Below are 24198 nucleotides of genomic sequence, written 5' to 3'. Positions count from 1 at the left end.
GCAGCAACTTGAGTATCAGCTTCAATTTCTATTTAAATGCTATAATAATTGCAGTAATCTAAGGTAGCCTACCATAAATCTGCCTGGATTATTAGATTGACAATTTTATGTATGGATCTTCCAAGTAGTCACTGTGAGACATCAGCCTTATTATTTCTGAATGAATCAGATGGCATTAATGGATCTAATTTATTTTGTTCAAAACAATTAACAGCTTTTGGGAGACCTACTTTAAGTAGAGACAAACTGGCAGAAAATGCAATGTTGTCCTCTCAGTGAATTAAAATAAATGATCTTGCTCATTATATTTGTGCTCAGATCTGATCTTTGTAAGTTATTAAGACGAATTGATCCAGTGATATCTAGTGCATTCCAAACCTGATTTCTTCGAGCCTTTTACCATGCTTCTGTTAATGTAAATAGCCATTAAAGAATTATTTTCTTATTCACATTTCATCATTTTAGGGCTGAATAACCTCGTAAGAAAGGTTTTTGCTTTAGATATGGACATCTAAAAAGATAATGGTCTCTATGGCTAGGAATTATAGAAAGTTACTCCAACAATGGCCAAACAAGTCTGAGTCATCAGAGAGGTTTTTCTACTCACTTGCTCTGATTGTGGTTGTAGTAGAAGCGGGGGATGCAACACCCCTATTTGAGAATAAATACTGCCACGTGGATTTCAAGAAAGTGAGTGTCTGGCTCACACACTTCTATCTTCTTTCTATGTAGTTCCATGCTCTGGTTTAATAATGCATCATTAATTTAATGTATCTGATAGAACAAGGATTACAGCTATCTCATATTATCAGACCAATGCACTCAGAGAACATTTGCCAAATTCCTATCACCATTTTTTTTAAAAAATCTGAATTTGAAATAAAATAGTAATAGAACTATGCAGGGCTGAAATACTCGGATGAGATCTATGAAATGATTTCTGAGCTGTGAGATTACATAAAACATTCTAAACCTATATTGTACTATTTGGAAGCAGCATCTTTGGATTCTAGAAAGGATTACAGGAGTGACTCCCTATATATTTGGAAACCATAACCATATCTTGTCTTATCATGACTTGGAAGTAAATATATTAAATAAGAAGGAGTAGGCACTATACCTGTACAAATCCTTTGAAGAAATACTTTGGAATGGATAAAAGAGATACAGAGCACCTATTTTTGAGTTCATAAAGCAGCTGTTTTTTTTTTCTTGGTTAATACATTGGCTCTGGAAGCTGATCCTCACAGTTTTCTTTCCTATCTGACCAAAAATAGGACCTCAACCTAGATACAATTAATAACCATGTTTGTTGCATATTCAGGTGGCCTGGTTCACGCGTATTTGAAACCACTATTGATAACTATACTAGGGCCATGCAGTACACTCTTAATTCATGAATTGAGGTTTACTGATTTAACCCAGTTAGTTGAGCTCACACTGCATATTCAGTCATAAGCTAACCAAACTGGCTAGGTTTATACAACACACACTAGCCAATTATATTTTTATTTAGCTCATTTTATAGACCAATCAATTATATCTTATTTAACAAAGCATGTAATAAAAATCATCACTTAGCATAATGTGTAAATCCACACAAGTACCATGTATTTGAGTATCTGGTCCATGTTAAGTTTTTTTTAAAAAATGTTGAATTTCATTCTGTCTAGTTTATTTCCATAACAATACATTACTTCAGCAATAATGGAAAAATCCCTTATTTATTAGAATCTTCATTTTACCTTAAAATAATGTAAAAAGGAAAGGCTTTTAAATATATATCAATATTCAGTGCTAATTAGAGAACCAACCTTTCCCTTTAAAACTAGGCAATTCAGCAACAAACCCTTGGGCATGGATAATAAGAAATAAAACATCAATAAATACATACTAAATTTTCTTATATTATAAAAATGTAAATCTGAGGAATCTGACTTTAAACCAAAGATTAAAGCACCAACACTGTACTGAGGCAGGACTTCCCCAAACCCATATCTTCCAGATGCATTGGGACTATAAGTCCCAGAATGCCCTGCCTAGCATATCTGGAGAGGTGATTTAGTGACTATTTCATTTCTTCCCCCAAAGCTTTTTTATCAAGTTGGCAAGCAGAAAAAGCACTTAATCAAAATAGAAAACTCACAGTCTGTCTCTCTACTTTAAGAAATAAATTTAGAATTATTTGCTTGGGAATGCAAGACAAAGAACTCACAAACACCTAAAAAAAGAGGACTCAGTTCTTTGATTATTAATACCATGGTCAGTGAGATCAGCTTTCTCATAATCAAGTAGTAAAAAAATTAATTAAATATTGTGATGCTGACAAATGCCTTCCAGTAATTTTGAAATGTTGCTATATTGACTTTTGACTTACTGAAAAAATACTAGCAATAAATGATAAATATTAAAAGCTACTAAGTGCTATTATTAAAAAACAGCTACAGTACGGTATATAGTTTATCATATTTATGGTAACTGATTAAAAATGCACTACTTTAGTGCTTGTAGTTTCAGTATATTTCTGGAATGGTCTATAAGTCTTTGTTTTGTGGAACCATCTCTTAAGTAGTTGTTACACATGTTGGGGAAAAATGACATAACTGAAATCAGCATTTAATTTCACTACAGGGTATTCTCCATACACTCTTTCAAGTATATCTCTTGAGCATCACAATCATTCCCTGGTAATCTATGGGCTGCACAAAATCAAACAGTTAAGGAAGCCAAAATACACACTAAATAAGATTACCTTGTTAAACATAAATTTAAACAGACATTGTTATAGTAATCCGAGATAGGAAACTGACTAAACGGGGGCATTTCTTAGATAGGCAGAAAAATCCTGCAGAACTTGTTTTGTACTTGCTTAGATTTCTATTTCTTTAAAAAAAAGATTCTGTATTTACCCATTAATAATTTGACTCAATTGCTACCAACAACTCTTATCATCCCTGAACTAAACACAGTATATATACAGTAGAAGAAACCCACCATATTTTTCATAGCCACCAGTGAAGGTTGATAGAAAGTGGCTTATCAGAAGTATTCACAGACAATCTTCTCTGTATCGGCTCATGTCTGCCAAAGAAAGTCCTTCATCCAGTCTTTGTTGCTGATCAGTGGAAACAAGAAGCCTTCTATTTCCAAAGAACGACATTCAGCAATGATGGCATGGCATTAGGATGATACAGTGGAATCACACATGGAAAGTTCTTGTAAGGGAAGAGAGCATTGGGATACGTTGCCTTTGCTCAACAGGAGCAGTTGGATGTCTCAGTCTGTGAAACCATCACTGGCCTAGCGTCCAGATGGATGTTGAATGAAGATCCATTCTCCCCGTGAAGTTGTAAGGTATTCCTAGCCATCAGTTCCTTAGCCATCAAGATAAAAACCTCATCAATATTCTGGGCCTCCTTGGCTGAAGTCTCCAGTACAGCCAGAAGACTGTGTTTCTCGGCCAATGTGCAAGCATCTTCAAACAGGACTTGCCGTTTCTCCGATTCGTCTGATTTGTTCCCTTTAAATTGAATTATAACCATTTTTAGATTTCCAGTGGATAATTGGGGCAAATAAATGGAGCAGAGGTAAAACTATGCAGGAAACCAAGAAGCAGAGCATTCTTGTGCCATCTCCTTGGTCCTCCTTCCACAGTGGTCTTACTCCTCACATTTTTGTCTCTTGTTGCTCAGCACCCTGGCAGCTCTAATAGCATTACTCTGAGGATCATAAGTGGCACAAATCTCACTGACACGTCATAAAATTATTGCATGAATGATACAAATTTCATAAGCAGCTATGTACGCAACTGATGCAAATTTACAGTGTGTGCATTATTGTAGCATGACACACATACTACCGTTTTAAGCTCCCAGTCCCACAGCTATCTATGTTGAATTCTCAAGAGGACACACTGAATAATCATGGCAATAACCTGTCGTATGCTGAGGACCACTTTAGAGCCAACAAAAATGGGTGGCTGTATAAGGTACAGGTACAGTAGTCCTTGACTGAGGAGCACAATTGAGCCCACAATTTCTGTTGCTAAGCAAGATATTTGGTAAGTGAATTTTGCCACTTTCTTGCCATATTTGTCAAGTGAATCACTGCAGTTGCTAACTTAGTAGCAATAGCACTTAGACTTATATACCTCTTCACAGTGCTTTTACAGCCCTCTCTAAGCAGTTTACAGAGTCAGCATCTTGCCCCCAACAATCTGGATCCTCATTTTACCCACCTCGGAAGGATGGAAGGCTGAGTCAACCTTGACTCAACCTGGTGAGAATCGAACTACCGGACAGCTGGCAGCTGGCAGTCAGCAGAAGTAGACTGCAATACAGCATTCTAACCACTGTGCCACCAGGGCTCTAGTAACATAGTTAAGTGAATCTGGCTTCCCCATTGCCTTTGCTTGTCAGAAGGTTGCAAAAGAACACTTGAGGCTCATCATTTAATTAGGGCAATTGCCGGAATCCTGACACAACCATCATAAATATGAGCCAGTTGCAAAGCATCTGAATTTTAATCATGTGACCCTAGGGATGCTGCAATAGTCATGATTATTAAAAACAATCACAAGTCACTTTTTAAAGTGCCATTGTAACTTCAAAAGGTCACTAAATGAACTATTGTAAGTCGAGGACTGCCTGTACTTCAGAGAGCTGTACCTTTTTAAAATACAATGGACTTCTCTAGAGGCTAGTTGGAAGAACAGAGGGTAGATATTTCTCCCAATTCATTAGCTATCTCAGCTGATCAGTTCAAGCAGCTGCTTACTTCATAAAACGGAAGGCTAGCCCTGTGTATTTCATACAGCAACATTTGTTCCCTTAGCTTAGCAGCCTCCAAACTTTTGGGCACCAGAGACCAGTTCCGTGGAGAGAGGTTTTCCCGCAGACCGGAGAGGGCATGGTTTCACATGCTGCCTGCATCCCATGGATGGGACTTCGCTTGTTTGCACAGACTGGTTTTTGGCATGCTGGTCCACAGACCAGGGGCTGGGTACCCCTGTTTTAGCCACAAGACAGGTATAGTATGTAATGCATTTAAGGAAGTTTTATTCTCTTCCCTGAAGATTTCTGGTTTCAGATTAACAATATTTTATTTTTATTTTACTGTCCTGATTTATCTACCAAAATGACCTCATTCTATCTAATATTAGGGCTGCCCCTGGGCAATTCATACAATAATTATTGATAATTTAATTGTCTTAGCCCTATGATATTCATATTTTATCACAAAAGATGCTGTTATTTTTTTCCTCAATTGTCTAGATTGAACGACAGTCTCATTCTAATTCTTAATGTTTTGACAATGCATTAACTTGATTGTAGTATTTTACCTAGAATTTATTACCATGTAGCTAAGAAGATTCATGTGCTAATAAGGTAAACTTAGAATTGCATCTCTTAAAACACAAAGTCAATAACTGGGAAATAAATTTTCTCTTAAGATATTTATACAAGCTCTTCCATATTTCTTGCCCACCAATTCTGTTTCAGTAAAATCAGTACTATCCCCCCCCCCTCTTGTTTTAAAAGTAATTCTCAAACTTTCCAACTATAAGAGGGGCAAAGATGGGATAGACTTCAGAACTTACCAATCAACATTAAGACCAAGTTTGCTGCGCCATATTTTTCAATTTCATAAATCCAATGAGGAATAGATTCAAATGTAGATTTTCTGGTTATATCGTAGGCGAGAATAGCACCATGGGCACTGCGATAATAACTTTGAGTTATTGTCCGGAAGCGTTCTTGGCCTGCTGTATCCCACACTTGTATCTGAAATTCGAAGGAAATTTAATAGAGGCAGAAATACAAATGGTTTCTCAAAACACCTAAATGCTAGAAATTGTTGCTCTGCCACTGACTTCTCTATCTTAGCCTTGTGTAATTATATTTACAGTAAAATTTATAACACAGCTATTCTCAGGCAAGTGATGCATAACTGTATTTCAAAGCTTTTCCTGGCTTGGGTACTTCAGATCTTTAGGAATGACCCAGTGTTATCTCAACTGTTGCTGTAGAAAAGATGCTGCCAAATTATACCCTTCTCTGGATCTGGAAAACTTGCCTGGAACTCCTGCCTCATATGATTTTTCAACTACTGGGATTTTCCTCATTCCAAGATATGATGCAGCCAGGACTTATTCCCTTCCCTTGTCTTTAGAAATGCTTGGATGTATACTTTACTGTTTGCTTAGCCCAGTCATTGAACATAAGGTTATAATAAGGATGAGGATGAGGCACTGCCTAAAATTCAAGTTTTATCTTTCCTCCGCTGCCCAGTTAAACTGCCTCATTTCCTTTCTCATTACCCAAAGCCCAGGGACCAGCTATAGGGACATTCATACAATGGCATGAAGTGCAGGAAAGACGAGAAGCATGAGGCTAATGGCTAGGTGGAAAAATCCTACCAATCATGAAAAGACACAGTAGAGAACTGTATCACTCACCTTCACCTTCTTGCCATCGATTTCCAGGGAACGCACTGTAAAGTCAACCCCAATAGTGTTCTGCTGCTTCGTATGGTATTGTCCTGACTTGAAACGATGGACCACACATGTCTTTCCCACATTCGAGTCTCCAATCAGAATGATCTTGAACAAGTAGTCAAATGCATCGTCTATCTCCACATTGGTGAAAGCCATGATATTCTAGAGTTTTGAGAACTTTGGCCCTAGATTAATGGGGGAAGGAAATGAATGCAAAAATGCAAATCAACGTAAATTTTAAAACCTAATTAAATTACAAATCACTTGAATGGTTTTGATCCTTTGGTGTTGCATCCAAGTGATGCATTCTTCTGATTTAACAGTTTCAGTGCTTTTGTAAAACAAGTAGACTTCCTAGCTACTACAGATGGTCCTTGTTAAACAGCCACTAGTTCAACAACACTTCAAACATTTGAGAATGATGAACAAGTGATAGTTATGACTAATCCTTGAAGGTCCGGCCACTGGAACACCCTTGTGGTTACATGATTTTGATCCAGGTGCCCAGCAACCAGCTCAGATTTCTCCCAGTCATGTGAATGCTACTTGCAACCTTCCTTGCAGCTTCCCACAAGCAAATTCAATGGGGAAGATGGCAGAAACCTGGAAGTCACCATGACGAGGTCTTCACTCAAAGATCCACATGGTTCTCACTTAACAACAGTAACCAGGCTCTGCTGGAACTGCCATAACAAAGTAGCATGGCTATGTGATATCACGTTTTATGACTGCATCACTTAGCAACAGAAAATCTGATTATAATTTATCATTGTTAACCAAGGATTTATCGCTATTCCTAAAGTCAATAGAAAAATTCAGAAGCACTTGTAGCAAAAATGAAGTTTGCCAGAGGGTTTCCACCATTCTTCCAGTATTGTAGTTTTCCTAGCTACAAAATTGTGTGGCAATTCAACTCTTTTGTTGAAATCCATCTTCTTTAGAAAGAGGCCATACAGGCTACTGCAGTGGTATGTTGAAGAAGCTGAGCCTTTTAGCCTACTGCTGAAACCAATACTTACGAAATCTAAAGCTTATCAAGATTTAAACTTGTCTTTAATAAGAACCTTTAAATAAGATCGCAGTTTTAAGGCAAATGAATTAATACAATTGGACAAACTTCTCATCCCCATCATATATTAAATACATCAGGATTTTTGTTTTGTGCCTTCAAATCAGTGTTGAACTGGACTATGCTCTGAAATCTCCACAGTTTGTATATAACTTGGCAAGATTTCGGAAGTGGTTCACCACTGTCTCCTTCCTAGGGCTGAGAGAAAGCAACTGGCCCAAGGTCAACTAAAAGGCTTTGTGCCTAAAGAAAAAATTAGAACTCACAGGTTTCAAGCCTGGTGCCTTAACATCAAATTGGTTCTCTATCATATGTATTTCATGTTAATATTAAAATCTTGTACTAACAGGAAGGAAGAAAGGAAGGGAGAGAGAGAGAAATGAAAAAAATAAAGAAGAAAGAAAAAAAAAATCATTTTTGGGGAAAATAAAAAACTCCAGTATTTATTTTTCAAATTCACCATCAGAAATACAGCTAGAAAAGGAGAAGCAATATTTCTCTTAACATATAGTTGAAAAAAAAACCGCTCTCAATCAATCAGAACATTTTAGAAACCATTTTAACAGAAAAATAAAATTATTAGATGAGAATAGTATACTATACTGGTGCCACTGCCACCACTTAAGAGGTCCTGCTCCTTATTCTCTTTCATAGTGGAAACTGAAGCAGGACCCATTTTAAAGATATTTCAAGAAGAGATACTCAGATTGCTTTTTCTTTTTTGCATGTATCCTCCAAAGAATTCTCACAAACTAGTTCCAGGATAGGTGAATACTATTTCACCTCAACAATAGGGAAAGATCTTTGAGAAAGATAACTCAAAAATACTTTATTTTGAGTGCGATAGCAAGATAATGAAAAGTTTAAAAGGCCCTAATGCTGCTGCTATTGTTATTATTGGTCAATATAATTAACCAATCAGAAAAGTGGTCCTAGAGATTCTTTTATTGTCTATTTGGCTTTCGCTTCTTTAAGTGGTATAGAAATAGTTGCTTGCCTGTAGTTTTTTAAAGGAAACAGACTCTGGTCTGCATTATAGAGAATCACAAAACCTTAAAAGGGAAGGTGAAAGTAACTCTGTTGACTGACCTTGGGGGACTGAACAAGATCAAAGTGAGAGTGCATCCACAGAGATACCGTACAATCATTCTACCTCAGATATTTAGAAAGCTGAGATATTATTCACTTCATAACTCTGTAGCCAACCTCTGATTTTGCACAACTGCTTCCCTTTTTCTTTCCCTGCCTATACATCAGAATCAAAAGAACAGATGCTGTTCCTTAAGGTTTCCTGTAGCACTGTGGACACTCTGTTTAAAAACACTTATACACAGCCAGAGACTGCAATGCTATTTGGGACCAACTAATACTGTGGTCCTACTTAAAACATATTACAAGAATCCTGTCTGCAAACTACGGCCAGGTACTGTGAGGTGTATAAGCAGCTGCTCTCAATACCTCCATCTCAACATGTAATAGAAGAATGGTAATCCACTTTCAGTCAGATGTTGCATCAGTACTGCAGAGTTAGGGGGTCGACCTATTCTCCAAAGCACTTGAAGGCAGGACAAGAAGCAACGGATGGAAACTAATCAAGGACAGAACCAACCTAGAACTAAGGAGAAATTTCCTGACACAACAAGTACTTGGTGGAACAACTTGCCTCTAGAAGCTGTGGGTGTTTGTTCCATCACTGGAGATTAGACAACCATTTGTCTGAAATGATAGTTTCCTACATAGGCAAAGGGTTGGACTAGAAGACCTTCAAGGTCCCTTCCAACTCTGTTAGAGTTGGAAGATCTTTTCAATTGGTGGCCACAGTGGGCAAATTTAGGCCATCAAAAATGCTCAAAAATGGTAGCCAATTAAGGCTTATACAATCACAGTAGAAAAATGGCCTCATCAGGAAAAAACATATGGACTAGAAAGCTAATAGGTAAAGTTATTTCCAGGGGTGGGATTCTACCAGTTTGCACCTATTTGCTAGAACCCGTTAACATTCTAAGCAGTTCGGAGAACCGGTTGTTAGAAGAAATTACTGGCTTAATCCTGTAAGGAAGGCAGGAAGGAAACATTCTGGTGTTGCTTACAGAAACTGTCACTCCATTAACCCTTATTACATTCTTGGCAGGAACTTCTCTGGAGTTTTTTTCCTTCCTTTGCTGGTACTTTGCTTGTGTGGGGTGACCATTCAAAGTTACAATGGCACTGAAAAAAGTGACTTATGACCATTTTCACACTTAGGACTGTTGCAGCATCCCCACAGTTATGAGAGGCCAGGCGAGGAGATGCGTGCCTCGATGTGAGTGATATTGAGTTGGCCGCACCCAGCTAATAACATGACCACCAAGCCATGTCCACCCAGCCACATGACCACCAAGCCACACCCACCACCTAAGCCACACCCACAGAACCGATTGTTAAAAATTTGAATCCCACACCTGGTTATTTCCCCTCACATTCTCTATCCCCTTAGCACACACTTGAGTCTACTTTGACACGTTGTGAATTAAAAGTATTTAACCACTGTGACTCATCATTTTTACTTGACGAATATGGGGTATTATTGGAAAGGCATTCTGAGAAGAAAACCAGCGATGCTATACCAAAGTTGGTTGTGGGTCCTAAGCTGTCTATCCCTACCTGAGTTGATTGTGGTTAGATGCTTGGATATGAGAAGCTTATTAAAAGAATATTGGGAAACCACAAGTGGTTAAAATGGGGAAATCAGATAGAAAGTTTCACAAAAATGACTATCTTTCCTCTAATCATTTGAACTCTGAATGTAAGAGTAGATTGTCTCTTACCCAAGCTTTTGATGGCGATACAGCAAGCAATTTAACTATTTAATTATCAGATACAATTGTGCACTGAGCTGCAACTGCTTGAGCTTCTAAAACTTTTTAAAAAGATACTCCTCTCACAGCGAAATAAATAGTACATTAAGCCAAATAAAAAGCAAACCATGCTGGCCTCTGAATAACAACATTTACTGCATAGCTGCAATATCTATCCAAACAGATAATTTATTCTTCAAAGTTTTGGAAAAGAGATTGCTTTCTTGCTACTCCATACTTCAGTAAAATTTTTGCATGTGTAAAAGACAGCTGGTTAAAAGGGCACAAACATAAATCACCATTAATGGCAGAAAAAGAGAATAGGTTTTCACTTCTTTCCTTCCGGCGTCTTTCTTTTGTAGGTTTGTCATATGCTGATATATACAGTATATACTTACTGACTTCAGTCTCTAGCCAGCCAAAAATAAACACAGCAGACCGTTTCCCATTATCAACAGATCTTAACTATCGAAACGATCCTCGTTTCCTTTTTCTACCTTTCCTGTTTTCAGCAACCTGTTTTCACGAAAAAATTTCCCCCGCAAAACCCAGCAAAACCCAACAAATATCAACAACAAAGTAAAACTTTAAGTACTCAAGTTATATCCCAAAGCACAAGAATTCTTGCTTCTTTAAGCACCAATTCACCCCTTATTCACCCTTTTGTCTTACCTGCATGAACAGGTACAGCTTTCTTTCTATTCTCCTCCCACCTTTTCTAGTTTTCTTACCGCCTGATGGGAAATGTAGTTCCATAAATTCAGCGTCTTTCGGTCTCCTGCTGGTGAAATGAACCTGACCCATTCAAACCTTGTTTGTTTTTTTTTAAAGAAACACCGCATAAAGAAATGTTACCAGATTAGAACCGGGGAAAAAATCACTTCCTCATTTAAACTTTACTATGTCTGCAAAAAAAATGTTGCCTTATTGCATGCTTATTATGTGTATATCCTCAGGTGACACAAGGCAGAAAGTGCAAGCTGGCATGTCCTTACATATGAGTAAATCCTGCTGAATTGCATGGGGTTTCTTGTAAATAAATATACAAAGAATTGCATTACATAATAATATAGGAGAGCACACACTTTTGAAAGAGACTAAGCATAGAGGAGACAAAAGAACTGCTGCATTAATTAAATTATGGTAATTTTGTTAAGAAGCTTAACATTCTATGTGATAATTTTGAATATATATTTGAAATTCTAAACGGAAAAGGAGAAGCAAACTTCAAGTCAGATATCCTAAAAGTAAAATCTCAATGCCAAACCTTTATTAGATGCCAACCTGGATTAAATAATCCAGTTCAACTCTTTCTAAATACATTTATTAATTATAATAAAAATGTCAGCAGGTGTATGGTATCTTTTCCAGCTAATAAATTTTATGAAAAGGCATAAGCATGAACAACTGATGAAGTGAGCTGCAAATCATGAAGCCTTATGTTTTTAATAAAATGTGTGAGTTGTAAGATGATCCCAGACTTTGGGTAGTTTTTGTTTTTTGTTTGTTTTGTTTTTACTACCATAGAGTAACAGGACTATGCTCTTACAAGCAGATCTGTTTGTAGGATCCCATAATATGTGATATCAATTATATGTGGATAGATATTGCTTTCAAGATAAGACTAGTGTATAGTATTGGCATTCACATAGTTGCAAATTCACATAGTTGCAAATAGTACATAAAGTTACCAATGTAAAACTTGAAGTATTGAATTTCTGCAAACCATTCTTTTTATTTTTTCCTTTAATGCAAGAATAAAGTTCTCCAGGCTTCTTAAAAAGAGCCAACTATCAACAATTTTGTTCTAGTGCAGGGGTGTCAAACTCGCATCGTCATGGCATCATCACGTGACGTATCACGACTTTTCCCCTTTGCTAAACTGAGCATGGGCATAGCCACATCAAGCCTGCGGGCCACGAGTTTGATAGCCCTATTCTAGTGGCTCTAAGAAAATAATTGTTCAAACTTTGCAACAAAATCTGTTTATCTATTTCCATTTCTTCCACACACTTGAGGGTTTTTCTGTTATCAATATTTTATGCATTAAGGATATGGGCTTACAGCTATCCCATTTGTAATGTCTTGGTGCTTTAATCCCCTAAGTAACGTGACATGTAGAAGTTAAACAGGCATTCTTTTGCTATCTATTTCCTTCCTGTCCTGTAGCTGTTGAAAATACATGGGTAAAGTGCACTTTTAAAAGTTGGCATGGTAAAACCAGGATTTAGCTTTTAAATACATGAATGTCATACCCATAAGAGATGTAATTTGGCAATTAGAATTGTCTGGTGGCACGAGAAGCTATTCCCATTACTGCATCTCTGGCAGGAAAAGCTATACCTGTGAAACTTCTGCCATTTTACCCCTTTTAGAAACATAGAACCTCCCACAACTCTCTGGAACTGAAAAAGTAATGAAGATATCCCCTCTAGTGTGAGGCTTTTACTTATACAGATTAAAATTCTCTCATACAAGTAGATTTCAGTTAGTAGCAGGTAGGAATTGATAGCTATTTCCCAGTAATTATCTATTCAGTCATTATTCTCCTTTTCTTATTGGTAAAGACCTCAGGAATCTATAGCTTGCCTTTTCTCATTACACTACAGTATAGCTTCTACGAGAGCCAGTTTGGTGTTATAGTTACTAGTCTAGGCACTAGTCTAGAAAGGGGAGACCATGAGTTCTAGTCCTGCCTTAGGCACAAAGTCATTCTAGGCGACCTTGGCCTAGTTATTCTTTCAGCCCTAGGAAGGCGGCGGCAATGGCAAACTGCTTCCGAAAACCTTGCCAAGAAAACTGCAGGAACTTGGCAAGGGAATGCACACAAAGAGATCCTCCTATAGGGCAGGGGTGTCAAACTTGATTTCATTGAGGGCCACATCAGGGTTGTGTTTGACCTTGGGAGGCTGGGGTAGGCGTGGCCAGCTCGACGTCACTTATGTCAGGGGCGCCTGTGGTGGCCCTAATGCTCTGTCAGTGAAAACGGGCTCCCGAGCTCCGTTTTCAGCTGCGATGGCCTCCTGCAACCCCCTGCCAATGAAAATGGAACCCGAGCCCCTCCCGAGCTGTTTTCACTGGCAGAGGGACCGTGGGCCAATCCTTCACTGTTTCCGGGGTGGCCCCATGGGCCAGATCTAAGTATCTTCGTGGGCCGGATCTGGCCTGCGGATTTTGAGTTTGACATCCCTGGTATAGGGCATGTATCAGGTTAGAAAGAATACACCTTAAGTATTTTCAGAGTTCACACACACACAAATCCAAGAACCTCTAGATACAAAAAAGAATTGTGCTCTGAACTGGAAAACTGTTGCTGGTCAGTGAGAACAATATAAGGCAAAAATAGTTGACCCACATGATAAGTTCTGATAAGAGGTATCTTACAGAACTGCCTTCAGCAGACATGGAGATGTAGTGATGTCTGAAGTTACTTTTTGAAGGGTTTTTTTGACACGCCTCAGTACAAATGTGTCAGAGGTTAGTTTGGAAGGACAGGCTAATAATCTGGTGTAGTCAGTGAAACCGAAGCCCAATTTATTTCTGTTTACTCTGGGCACATGTATGATTTAAATATGAATTACTTCCCACTAAACTGAAACCTAGAGCCAGTTTGGTGAAGTGGTTAAGGTACCAGCCTAGAAATCAGGAAATGGTGAGTTCTCACGCCTTGAAGTAATCTTTGGCCCAGATCTGTCTTAATGCATGGGCTGATGGGCACTTGCCCTTGGGGCCCATGAGCATAGGGGCCCCATACTAATCTGTTTGTTAATCCTTCAATGCACCTTTTATCATACAAATACAGCAACATATTACATTTTACTGCATTTTATTAATACTAACATGCATTAATAGAAATTAACACTGATTCGATTTTGTTACACGTGCCAATACAATAAGTATATGTTTAATTTTATCGACCATTTGCATTTTTATTCCCGTGAGTAGTCCTCGTAGGGGCCCCAGTACACTGCTTTGCCCGGGACCCATAATGCTGTTAAGACGGCCCTGCTTGGGCCAATGAATCCCTCTCTCTCAGCCTTAGAAAAGAGGACGTGGCAAACCACTCATGAAATCTTATCGAGAAAATTACGGGGACTCGAAGGAAGCCCAGCACACACTGGAACTAGCACTCAGTCATCGCCGGAGTTTAGCTTTGCAGTGCAACTCAGTGGATTGCAAGTCTGAAAACAGCCCGGTCGTATTCACGTTTACTCAGAAGCAAAGAACCTATTGCTCGGTAGCGCTCCTCTAGAAATAAGCCGGCACAGCCTGCGTCGTATGGCCTCCCACAACCAGTCGGTCGCGCTACCGAAAGCCACGAGCTTCCTTGTTAGCAGCCCGTTTACCCTTTTTCCTTCGGACTCCGGGGCAGGACTAGTTCGGAGGTGCATTGAGAATTCCAGGGGACTGCAATTCCCAGAGTGCACCACGAGGAAAGGGAGACGAAACGGGGGGAGAGGGGGGGAAGGCGGGAGGGAGAAGTGGAGCGCGAGCTCGGAAGAGGCGGAGGTCATGTGACTTCCAGGAAGTTGCCTTGGAAATGCGGACAGGTGAGCGGTGTTTGCGTGGAGGTTCTGTGGGGGGCGGGGGTGTAATTAAGGCGGTGGAATGAGGAGCGCGGGGTGGTTTTGTCGGCGCGGGATGAGGAGCGGCTATCCCGAGACAGATGGGGCGATTAGAGCGCGAGTGGGCGGCTGTCTCGCATCCTTGCTCGATACCGTGTTAACTGGGTTGGTTTGCAGCATGGGCATGCCAAGTCGGCTCCCAGGCTTCCCTCCCGCTTTATTTTCAAGGATGGCCCGTTTCCTCCGAGATTCGCCCGCTGATTCCGCGGCTTGCGCTTTCTGCTCTTGTCTGTCACCGCGGTGCCTTGGACGGCAACTTTCTGCCACGTAGCAGTTGAACTAGGGACATCTTCCCCGTCGTTGCAAAACCTTGATCAAGGGCTCACTGCATACCTTTCTTTCTTTTTCTTAAATGAGTGTGGGTGTGCATGCATGGTTTAAAACCTTGGGTTTTTTCTTCTTTTTCTGTATGTATGTATGTATGTATGTACGTACATACATGCACACATATGCACACGCGCACACACACACACATGAGTGGCTTAAAACCTTGGGGATATAAGAAAAACCTTGGCACAAATATAAGAAGATTTCTCTCCAAACTGACTTAACACAGTACAAGAATGCCTTTTCCAAATGATCTGCATTTAAAACTGTAGCCAGGAATTTATTATTTAGTTTATATTTCCTGTGGATGTAATCTTAATTTCATCATTTGCTGATGAACTAGAATGGACTTGTTTTTTCCTATGATTTTAGAGATCATTTGTTTATGTTTTATTGACATCTGGGTTAACAGTGCTTGAGGCAAAGTCAAAACTGCCTCCCACAGCAAGTCATAATTGCAAATCCATATCAAGCCTAGATTTCGAAGGTATGTTTGGAAGAATCTCAAGGTTAGGTTTATTCTAATCCTAGAGGTAATGTGAAAATATGATATTCAAACAGTGACATGATTGTTAATGGGGTTCATAAAATAAATCCATTTACAAATCACACACTTCTCAAACTGGAAAATACCTTTCTGTCCTTTCTTGAAATTCCTTTGGGAATGTGACTGAGAATTTCTGGAATTAAAAGTGTTTGTACCTGCAATATATTCAATCTGTTTAAGAGATTCTGATTATTTGTTCTCTGTTTTTTTCTCCTTGGACTATGGAATTATACACTGCAGTAAGATGTGTTGATCAATTTGATCAGGGATGTTGTACATAGTACCTTTACAGATAATTATTGAGGGCTTTAAATGCTGCAAAAATATAGCCCTCTCAATAACTGGGCACAAAAATATCTCTATAATCAATGTTTTTTGTTCCTTAATTGCATGGTAATTAATCAGAAAATGTCAGAAGTGACTGTATAATTGATGCTATCTGATGAAAATTCTCATTGTCTATGATTAAATTAGTTCTAATGGTAGAGAGGGCTGTACAAAATACAGAACTTTGTGATAGACGCTGCCATCCAAAATGTTAAGTTCAATTGAACATTAATTGTTTTCTTCCTCACTAATAAGACATGCCTTTATATATTTCTTGGCAAAGATTTGAAAATGATTTGCTATTCCTGTGTTTTTTTAAGAAACTTTCAGCCTTGGGATTTTGTGATAGTCTTCAACCTGAGTATTAATCAGGCCAAGTACCAATCATTAACTTACCATTTTGAGGTTCTCTAAGGTTGCCTCCACTCCCACCCCCCAATCTCATAAGGTTGTTGTCAAGGAAATATGTGGATCAGGGAGCATTAGATCCTGGAGGAAAGATTAAGATCTAATAATAATTTCATGTATGCAAAGCCCCCAACATACGTAATGTCAGCTATCTTTACAAGCATAAGGTACAATGTGGATTTCTATTTTTTTTAAAGATGGGATAGGACATGCTGAAGGAATACTGATTTGTTACATACCAGATACATTCCTTGAATTGCATACTTCCTTGATTACATCTCATTATCTTCTCTGTAGAATTCTAAAAGAAAGAAGGCAAATCTAACACAGTCCTTATTTAGCAATCACCTTGTTTGGTGACTTTTTGCAGTTAAAACAGTGATGAAAATGTTAAAAATAATATAAAAGTAACTTTATGACCAATCTCCGCATACATGAACTTTGCAGGTCTGTAAAGCAAAGGAAAGCTGAAATAAGTGCATAGACAGTTTCACTTAGTGCGACTGCTGCACTTAACAATTGAATTGAGGGTCCTAATTGTTGATAAAGGAAAATTGCATGTATGTCGATGAGAATTTAAAACTTCCTTTTCAGGGAGTAGAGATTGGATCATTTTCTAATGCCAAATGTACAGTTATAGGAAGAATTGCCACCAGGGATTGCCACTTCTCGGTTCATTATGCACATGTGAATGTGTACCCTTGGAAGGAGAGTCGCTACTGAGGATTTCCATCATGTGACAACAGTTTTGCTATCCTGATTGAGAAATGCAGAGATTTTGTATTCATAAACAACTGGAGTTTACAAATTAAAGTATGCATATAAGAGGACCCTCTATCTGTAGACTGCTACTTACCTTTTATCTTATCTTTCGACTTAGCAGATAATTTTCTTTGCCCCTTCCCTCTCCTGGTTCCTAAGAAAATTAGCCAGATAAAGGATAGATAAGATAAGTACTGATAAACCATAGGAAGAATAGTAGTCAGCATATTGCCATACCGTAGGTGTTTATCTACTCTTACCCCCAGAGTATCTCTAGCAAGTCCTAGCAGACCCTTCAGAGTTCGAATAGTGAATTCCTGACTTAGAAATAATCGGGTTTCATGCAGTTACTGAAACCTGTAACAAGAGACACATATACTGTAACCTGGAAAACATAGCAGTATGCTCTAATTAATGTGCTATGCTTGAAGAATTGAACAATAGCTAGCAGCTAAGTGCTTCTTTTATTCTCTGTAGATGACCTACTGAGTGAATATTGTAAAATTGAGAGGGAGGCCCCATAACCTCCCTATGATGCAAAATTAGCATGACGTACACAAGGGAAGAGGCCATAGCTTCCTTCTGGAACATAGACTTCACATGAGAAAGTTCCAAGTTCAATCACTGCATGTTCAGGAAAGGCTTTTGGAGGTATGGCAGTCAGGATAAGACTAGGCAAGAAGACCTGAGCAACCTATAATCTATAAGTAGGGTGTATGTGATCTCTAGAGACAGCAGAGCTGAGAATATGGGACTCTTTTCAATTTAGAGAGATTAAAGTCTCCTGCATGTTGCCCCTTAGAGGTGTTTAATTTCCCCCTACACACACACACACAAAAAAAAAAAACCCTAAAAGGGAACAAGCTACCTTTGTTCAAGAACTTTTAAGCCACTGTAAGAATTTTGCATTTTAAATCCCACCAAAAAGATAAGAGGTAAGCAGGTATAATGTTTTATAGGGGATCATGTATGTTTGATCATCAGCATTTGCAAAATCATGTCAATATTTTTATGAGTTTCAGTCTAATATTAGCAGTAGTAAAACAAACCAAAACCATATAAGTTAATATACCAATTTCCCAAATGCGTCTCCAGTAATACAGACATCTAACCATTCATTTTTAAAATTCCTTCTGATATGTCAGGAAATGTGAAACATTAATTTCCCTGATATTTCAAATAGATTATATGTGCACATGGATGTGATTGAATATATTTGCTTAAAATTAGGACTTAAAATTTTTGTGCTTTGCTGTTTCAAAATTCCTTGATCTTATTTTGCTTTTATTTTATTTTTAAAAGGTGAAGAGAAATGACATAATTTACATTCCAGCCTTTGGGGGCAAAGAAAACTGGGGGAAGAAGTTGGAGAAACCTGAAAGGGAGCTATGCCTATTACTCAGAGGAGGCAGTCTACCAACAAAAGCCTTGTGTCACAGTTCACACATCATCATGTTGCCGTGTTCCTCCTCACTTTCTTCAGGTAGGTGATTGTAGCTGAAACTGCATGGACTCATCTGAATTCTTGAGCGACCTGGGATGAAAATAGAGCACTAAAAGTTTCCTTTTATGTGGTAGAATCAATATGTTGATGCAGAACAAATGTTACATACAAGCTTCTCATCAACTATAGTTGTATCTCACCCATTTTTTAATTCCTGAAAGATAAGTCTACCAATTATAGCTATCTAGTTGATGAGGAAAACAGAATGCTGTATTTAGATAGGTATTTGGTCTGATCCCTAAGGCCCTTTGTGAATGTCCATCATGCCATGGTATCCATTAGACCCAACAGCATAGCTAATGTAAATGACATTACAGTGTTTCTGGCATGGGTTACATTAATAAGGTAGGCCAGAGGTCTCCCACCTTGACAATTTTAAGACTTGTGGACTTCAACTTCCAGAATTCTTCAGCCAGCATAGCTAGCTAGAAAATTCTGGGAATTGAAGTCTTAAAGTTGCCAAGTTTGGGGACCCCTGAGCTAGGCAATGTCATTCAGTAGAGACCATAAAGACGAAAATTCACAATGTGCTATGATTAGAATACTGTATTAAATTAGAATACTTTATTGAACAAGGGTGATTGGACACACAAGGACTTTGTCTCCGGTACATAAGATCTCAGTGTACTTACAAACAACAAAGTAATATAATCATAAGATATCAATAGGAGAAGATAGTAGGATAAAATGAGAGGGATAATAGCCCTTACTACATGGGTAAAAATATCTTTAGACATAAATGGAAATTATGTATTATTTTAAGTGTTAAATTTGGGGGAAAGATAGAAAAATGTCATACTTCAACCAGTGATTACAAGAAAAAGTTATTAAAGAGAAAAGATAAATAGATAATTGAAAAAGAATAGACAAAAGATACAAGTATAATGATTTAAATTGAGATTAAATAAATAAAATAGAATTAAGAGAGTGAAAAGAGGGGAAGACATATAGAAAATATAGAATGTTAAATAAGATATGAAATAGTATATAAGGTGAGCATGAATTTGATTTATGTCTGTACAAAAAGTTGTAACCCGGGGTTAAGCCGCTTTCTAAAAAGAAGTTTTACGTCTTTATGTTATGTGTTTTGTTTGTTTATGTTTGTTTATTGAGAATTAATAATGTTGGATAAGAACATATGAAACAGTAATAATATGAAATATAGTAATATGAAATAGACGAAAGTATAAGTTTAATGAATAAAATTGAACAGAAGTAAAGGAAGAAACAGTGAGAAGTTGGAAAAAGAGTAATAAGATATGAAGTTGAATACATAAGATGCATTTAAATTGTGTTTGTATGGAAATGTGATAATTTGGAATTATGTTGTACTTAAATAAGATGTTTTATTTGTTTTGTTAAGCAGTTCTTAGAAAAGATATTCTATGTTCTTACGTTTTATGTTTTGTTTGTCTGTGTGTTGTTTTTGAAAATTAATAAAATTTGTTAAAAAAAAAATCTTTAGACATAAGACAGTACTCTACTAAATTCTTCTTTTTAAAATTCCTAGCTACTCTCTTCTCCATGCTTCCCGAAAGACCTTTAGCAATGTCAAGGTCAGCATCTCCAGCCAATGGACCCCCTCTTGCTTTAATGACTCTGCCTTCATTCTTCAACCATACGAGGTAAGGGTGTTTACATTTACTGATTTTTTTAAAGCCCTGCTCAAGTTAACATCTCCCCAGAGGGTTGGCCTACAGAACAAGCAAGCCAGAAGAGCTTGCTGAGGAAAATCAAGGAAGGAAGACTTCTTGAAATTGTTTCTTCTTCATCAGAGTAACACAGAGGTCAAAGGAACTGGCCTTAGGACGTGGAAGGGTATTTGGAGATGGCAAGAATTATCTTTGCTATCTGTGCAGGCTATCTTGGACATGAAAAGACAGAGGCTAAACCTCTCTTTAGGAAAGAAGAGAAATCTTAAATTAGGCATCAAGAAGTGACATGATAGAAGCATGTAATATGATATGAAACCCTAATGTTTGGAAGAACTCTTATACTCTTTTATACTCTGGAGCTTCAGAATAGATTCCAAAGTTTTGCTGTTGAGATGTTTGGAGATCCCTAAAGAGCAGCTGCCACAAGTCTCAAGGACTGAGGAGGATTCTATAGGCTTTGCAAACGGAAGGATTCCTGCCTCTGCATTGAAGAAATACAACGAGGAGCGATGAGAATTAATGATTGTTCACTGAGGACTCAATTAACAACTGTCTCACTTAGCAACAGAAATTCTGGGCTCAGTTGTGGTCGTAGGTTGAGGACTACCTCTACTGCATAATTTGAATAAAGCCTAGTATGTAGCTTATTTAGAGTCACCATTGTTGTTTGTGTATTTATTAAATTTCTATACTGTCCATCCCACCTAAGTGACTCTGGTTTACAACAACATTAAAAAAACATAAATGCATGAAGAAAAGTGTAGCTTAAAATCAAGTTGTGAAAATAAATCAGATTAAAATTCAAAGGCTAGGAGTTTATTCTCATATTCTTCCTGGTTTTCACAACACATCCCACTTTATGGCTAGTATTTTGTACTGTTTTAAAAGGGGATTTAAAACAACTCCTTGTGTACAGGACCATATAATTGCCTATCTATCCTTGTGCTTGCATGATTTTAGAGGGTTTCAATGAATTTTGTCATCTTGAGCTTCTGGCAAGAAAAATCCAAATTACCCCCTAGTATTTTATAGAATTTAGCGAAGGCAAGACACTTTGATAAATTCTTCAATTGGCCAGGCTAGGAGTGCCACAACATTCAGTCAGAATTGTGGTAGTCTGTTGTATTTCTTCACTGATGTGTAGTTGTGGGGCTTAGAAGAAGGGTCTGCTGGAAAGAAAAGGCATCCCCTTCCAGATCTATGATGTAGAAAGAAAAGAGGATGGCTTTGATGGAGAGAGAGGAAGTTTTATTAACATAATAACGAGGGAAATGTTGCTTAAGCCCAAACAATGAAGGAGGAATGCAAAAAAAAAAAAACCTCACCAAAAAACAGGTAGATCTCTTTTTAATTTATATTAGGAAGAGATCAACCAGTGTTTTTCAACCTTGGCCACTTGAAGATAGGTGGGCTTCAACCCCCAGAATTCCCCATCCAGCATTCTGGGGAGTTGAATTTCCCCCTCCCCTCCCCCCACATCTTCATGTGGCCAAGGTTGAGAAACATTGAGTTAAGTAGGCTTGTACGATCTTAATGTGGGGTTCGTTTCTTGGTCTGATCTATATTCTAGACACATGTAACCTGCAAATTTCTAGATATTACATTGGCTTCTGGGAATAGAAATCAAAAGCAGGAAAAAGTATCTGGTCTTTTTATCTGGGGCTTGTAGGGATTGTAATGCAGCAGGAGCGTGAAAGTCATTAATTCTCTTTCTTACATCTCTAATGTGAAGAACTGGCTTTCAAGATCCGATCTCATTAGACTGATATCATGCCGGATTTTTATATTTATATTTATACACACACACACACACACACACACACACACAGGCATTCAGAGGTAATCTTGTCTCCATTAAATATTTACTGAGGATTGGTGCTAGATAGCTTCGGCAAACCAGGGAAAGGGAATTGTGTGATGTCTTCTTTTTCTAGTGATATGCTTTCTAGGAGTATTCTTTACTCCAGGGGTCTCCAACCTTGGCAACTTTAAGACTTGTGGACTTCAACTCCCAGAATTCCTCAGCCAGCTTTGCTGGCTGAGGAATTCTGGGAGTTGAAGTCCACAAGTCTTAAAGTTGCCAAGGTTGGAGACCCCTGCTTTACTCTGTAAACACTGGCGTTTTCCATTAAGAAGAAGTAGCAGGGCAAGCTGCTGTGGTCCCTGATTACTGATTAAGAGGTGGTCCTATGAGAATTAAAGGAAGCATCTATGATGCTGCACTGTAAATTAGATATCCCAGTTTCGGTGTTTTCAGGCTTTCTTCTTTTCACTTTGCGAGATAGCCTGACTCATTCGTGAGAAATGGTCAAGTTCCGGTGAAGTTCTGTCTAGCAAATTAGTTAATGAAGACCTTTACTTGGATACAGCTGAGATAACAGAAAGGAACCCAGACAGACCTAGTTCTTACCGAAGGAACTTCTCTGTTTCAGAAACTAGAAATCTTTCATTTTTGGAGAAATGAAACTAGAGAGGGGTCTTTTTAAATTCTGTTTTACTAGAAATTACTATGAATATGATGAGTCAGGATTGGTGTGTTTCTGTGTGTCTTAAATAGCTTGAGTGGGATGATAAAATTAACACTTCATCTCCTAGACTTTAGTGTGATGATTTGGATTACATGGCTTCAGAAATAACCATGGCTGGAATCTAGGGACTAAAGACATTAAGTGGGGCATTGTTTAATATTTATGGGGCTATGTTGTATTAGCTACATATTTGCCATCTCATTTTATAGTATTCTGACTTTTCTTCGTAGCTTTGGAACAGCAGTCATCTATTTCCTAATGCTGAAGAAGCTACATTATTTCTTGGAACATTGGACACCATCTTCCTCTTTTCTTATGCTGTGGTGAGAAAATTCTCCTTCTTTGAATAGTTCTTGAATTTTGAAGAAAGAGGAAGGTTAAATCCATCAGATTCAATATAGCCTATAATTTTATAGGACAACTTGATGTAGATTAGCATCAATCTATGCGGCTCAGTATCATCTACCAAGCTCTCCAGGTGTTTTTCCATCCATCACCTTTCACTATTAGACACACACTGGCTGGGATTTATGGCAGCTGGACTTCAGCCTAGAAGATTCTGCATTGCTAGAATTGATGGGAGCTGGATTAACCCTTTCTTAGCTTTACAAAGAAATAATTGAAAATGGGATCATTCGCATGCTTCACCACTGAGCAAAGATTCCATGACATTAGAAAACTTTATTAGAAAGCTGGCATAGTTATTGTCACAAAAGAAGGCAAATAAGTTGTCCCAAGATAATGTTGCAGGCTCCGGTTCGGGTCAGTCACTGGGACCAGAGGTTTAGTATTCTGAGCTTTTGGACTCGTGCTGGATCCCATGCTCAGAGAATTTCTCTCTCACATTATGGTGAGAGAGAAGTTCCCTGACCGACCCAGATTGGATCCTGCTGTATTTATTGTTTCTTATTAGCTCATGGTGTCAACCCCCAGGTTGTTTCATCATAGTTTGCTCAATAAACTGCAACGGATTAGCTTTGTGTAACACATTGAACTACAAAACAAGGCTTGCGCAGTTGTTAGGTTTCCATCACACAATATGCCAGAGCCAAAGAAACCATTTTATAGCATACTACCATATGTGAATCCAGCCAAAATCTAGTTAATATTGCA

General features: G+C 38.2%; 2 protein-coding genes across 6 annotated transcripts in view; one reads left to right on the top strand and one right to left on the bottom strand.

The window, feature by feature from the left end:
- Positions 1 to 2226: 2226 nt before the first annotated feature.
- On the bottom strand, positions 2227 to 11156 carry RAB19 (RAB19, member RAS oncogene family). 3 transcript variants are annotated; one of them, XM_026695052.2, is made up of 4 exons: positions 11075 to 11156; positions 6458 to 6681; positions 5600 to 5783; positions 2227 to 3520 (listed from the first exon to the last, which is right to left on the bottom strand). In XM_026695052.2, the coding sequence occupies exons 2-4, from the start codon at positions 6650 to 6652 to the stop codon at positions 3255 to 3257; spliced, it is 645 nt and encodes a 214-aa protein (XP_026550837.2). In that variant the 5' UTR covers positions 6653 to 6681; positions 11075 to 11156; the 3' UTR covers positions 2227 to 3254. The 3 variants fall into 3 exon arrangements, with proteins under 3 accessions (XP_026550837.2, XP_026550839.2, XP_087824623.1); XM_026695054.2 differs by having other exon boundaries at positions 10801 to 11076; XM_087968497.1 differs by lacking the exon at positions 11075 to 11156 and adding an exon at positions 7832 to 7909.
- A 3762-nt stretch (positions 11157 to 14918) lies between these two features.
- The window catches only part of SLC37A3 (solute carrier family 37 member 3), a 34915-nt gene continuing 25635 nt past the window's right edge, over positions 14919 to 24198 (top strand). The window contains exons 1-4 of one of the 3 annotated variants that reach the window (XM_087968493.1): positions 14919 to 14952; positions 18701 to 18881; positions 20413 to 20527; positions 23316 to 23408. In XM_087968493.1, coding sequence (XP_087824619.1) covers positions 18787 to 18881; positions 20413 to 20527; positions 23316 to 23408 — 303 coding nt within the window. In that variant the 5' untranslated portion in view covers positions 14919 to 14952; positions 18701 to 18786. Of the gene's footprint in view, positions 15842 to 18700; positions 18882 to 20412; positions 20528 to 23315; positions 23409 to 24198 lie in introns of all 3 variants that reach the window. The other 2 variants (XM_087968494.1, XM_087968495.1) reach the window with 2 other exon arrangements.

This window comes from Notechis scutatus, chromosome 6, assembly GCF_049901735.1.
Source record: "Notechis scutatus isolate UNSWTSFEM ecotype Mainland chromosome 6, rNotScu1.2, whole genome shotgun sequence".
NCBI classification, from domain to species: Eukaryota; Metazoa; Chordata; class Lepidosauria; order Squamata; family Elapidae; genus Notechis; species Notechis scutatus.
Note: the sequence above shows the minus strand (reverse complement) of the source record. Positions and strands in the feature narration are given on the sequence as shown.

Coding starts and splice junctions, on each gene's coding strand:
- RAB19 (XM_026695052.2), bottom strand. CDS start 6,652: ATGGCTTTCACCAATGTGGAGATAGACGATGCATTTGACTACTTGTTC. Junction 5,784..6,457: donor TCGATGGCAAGAAGGTGAAG/GTGAGTGATACA, acceptor TTCGAATTTCAG/ATACAAGTGTGGGATACAGC. Junction 3,521..5,599: donor CTTGGTCTTAATGTTGATTG/GTAAGTTCTGAA, acceptor TTCAATTTAAAG/GGAACAAATCAGACGAATCG.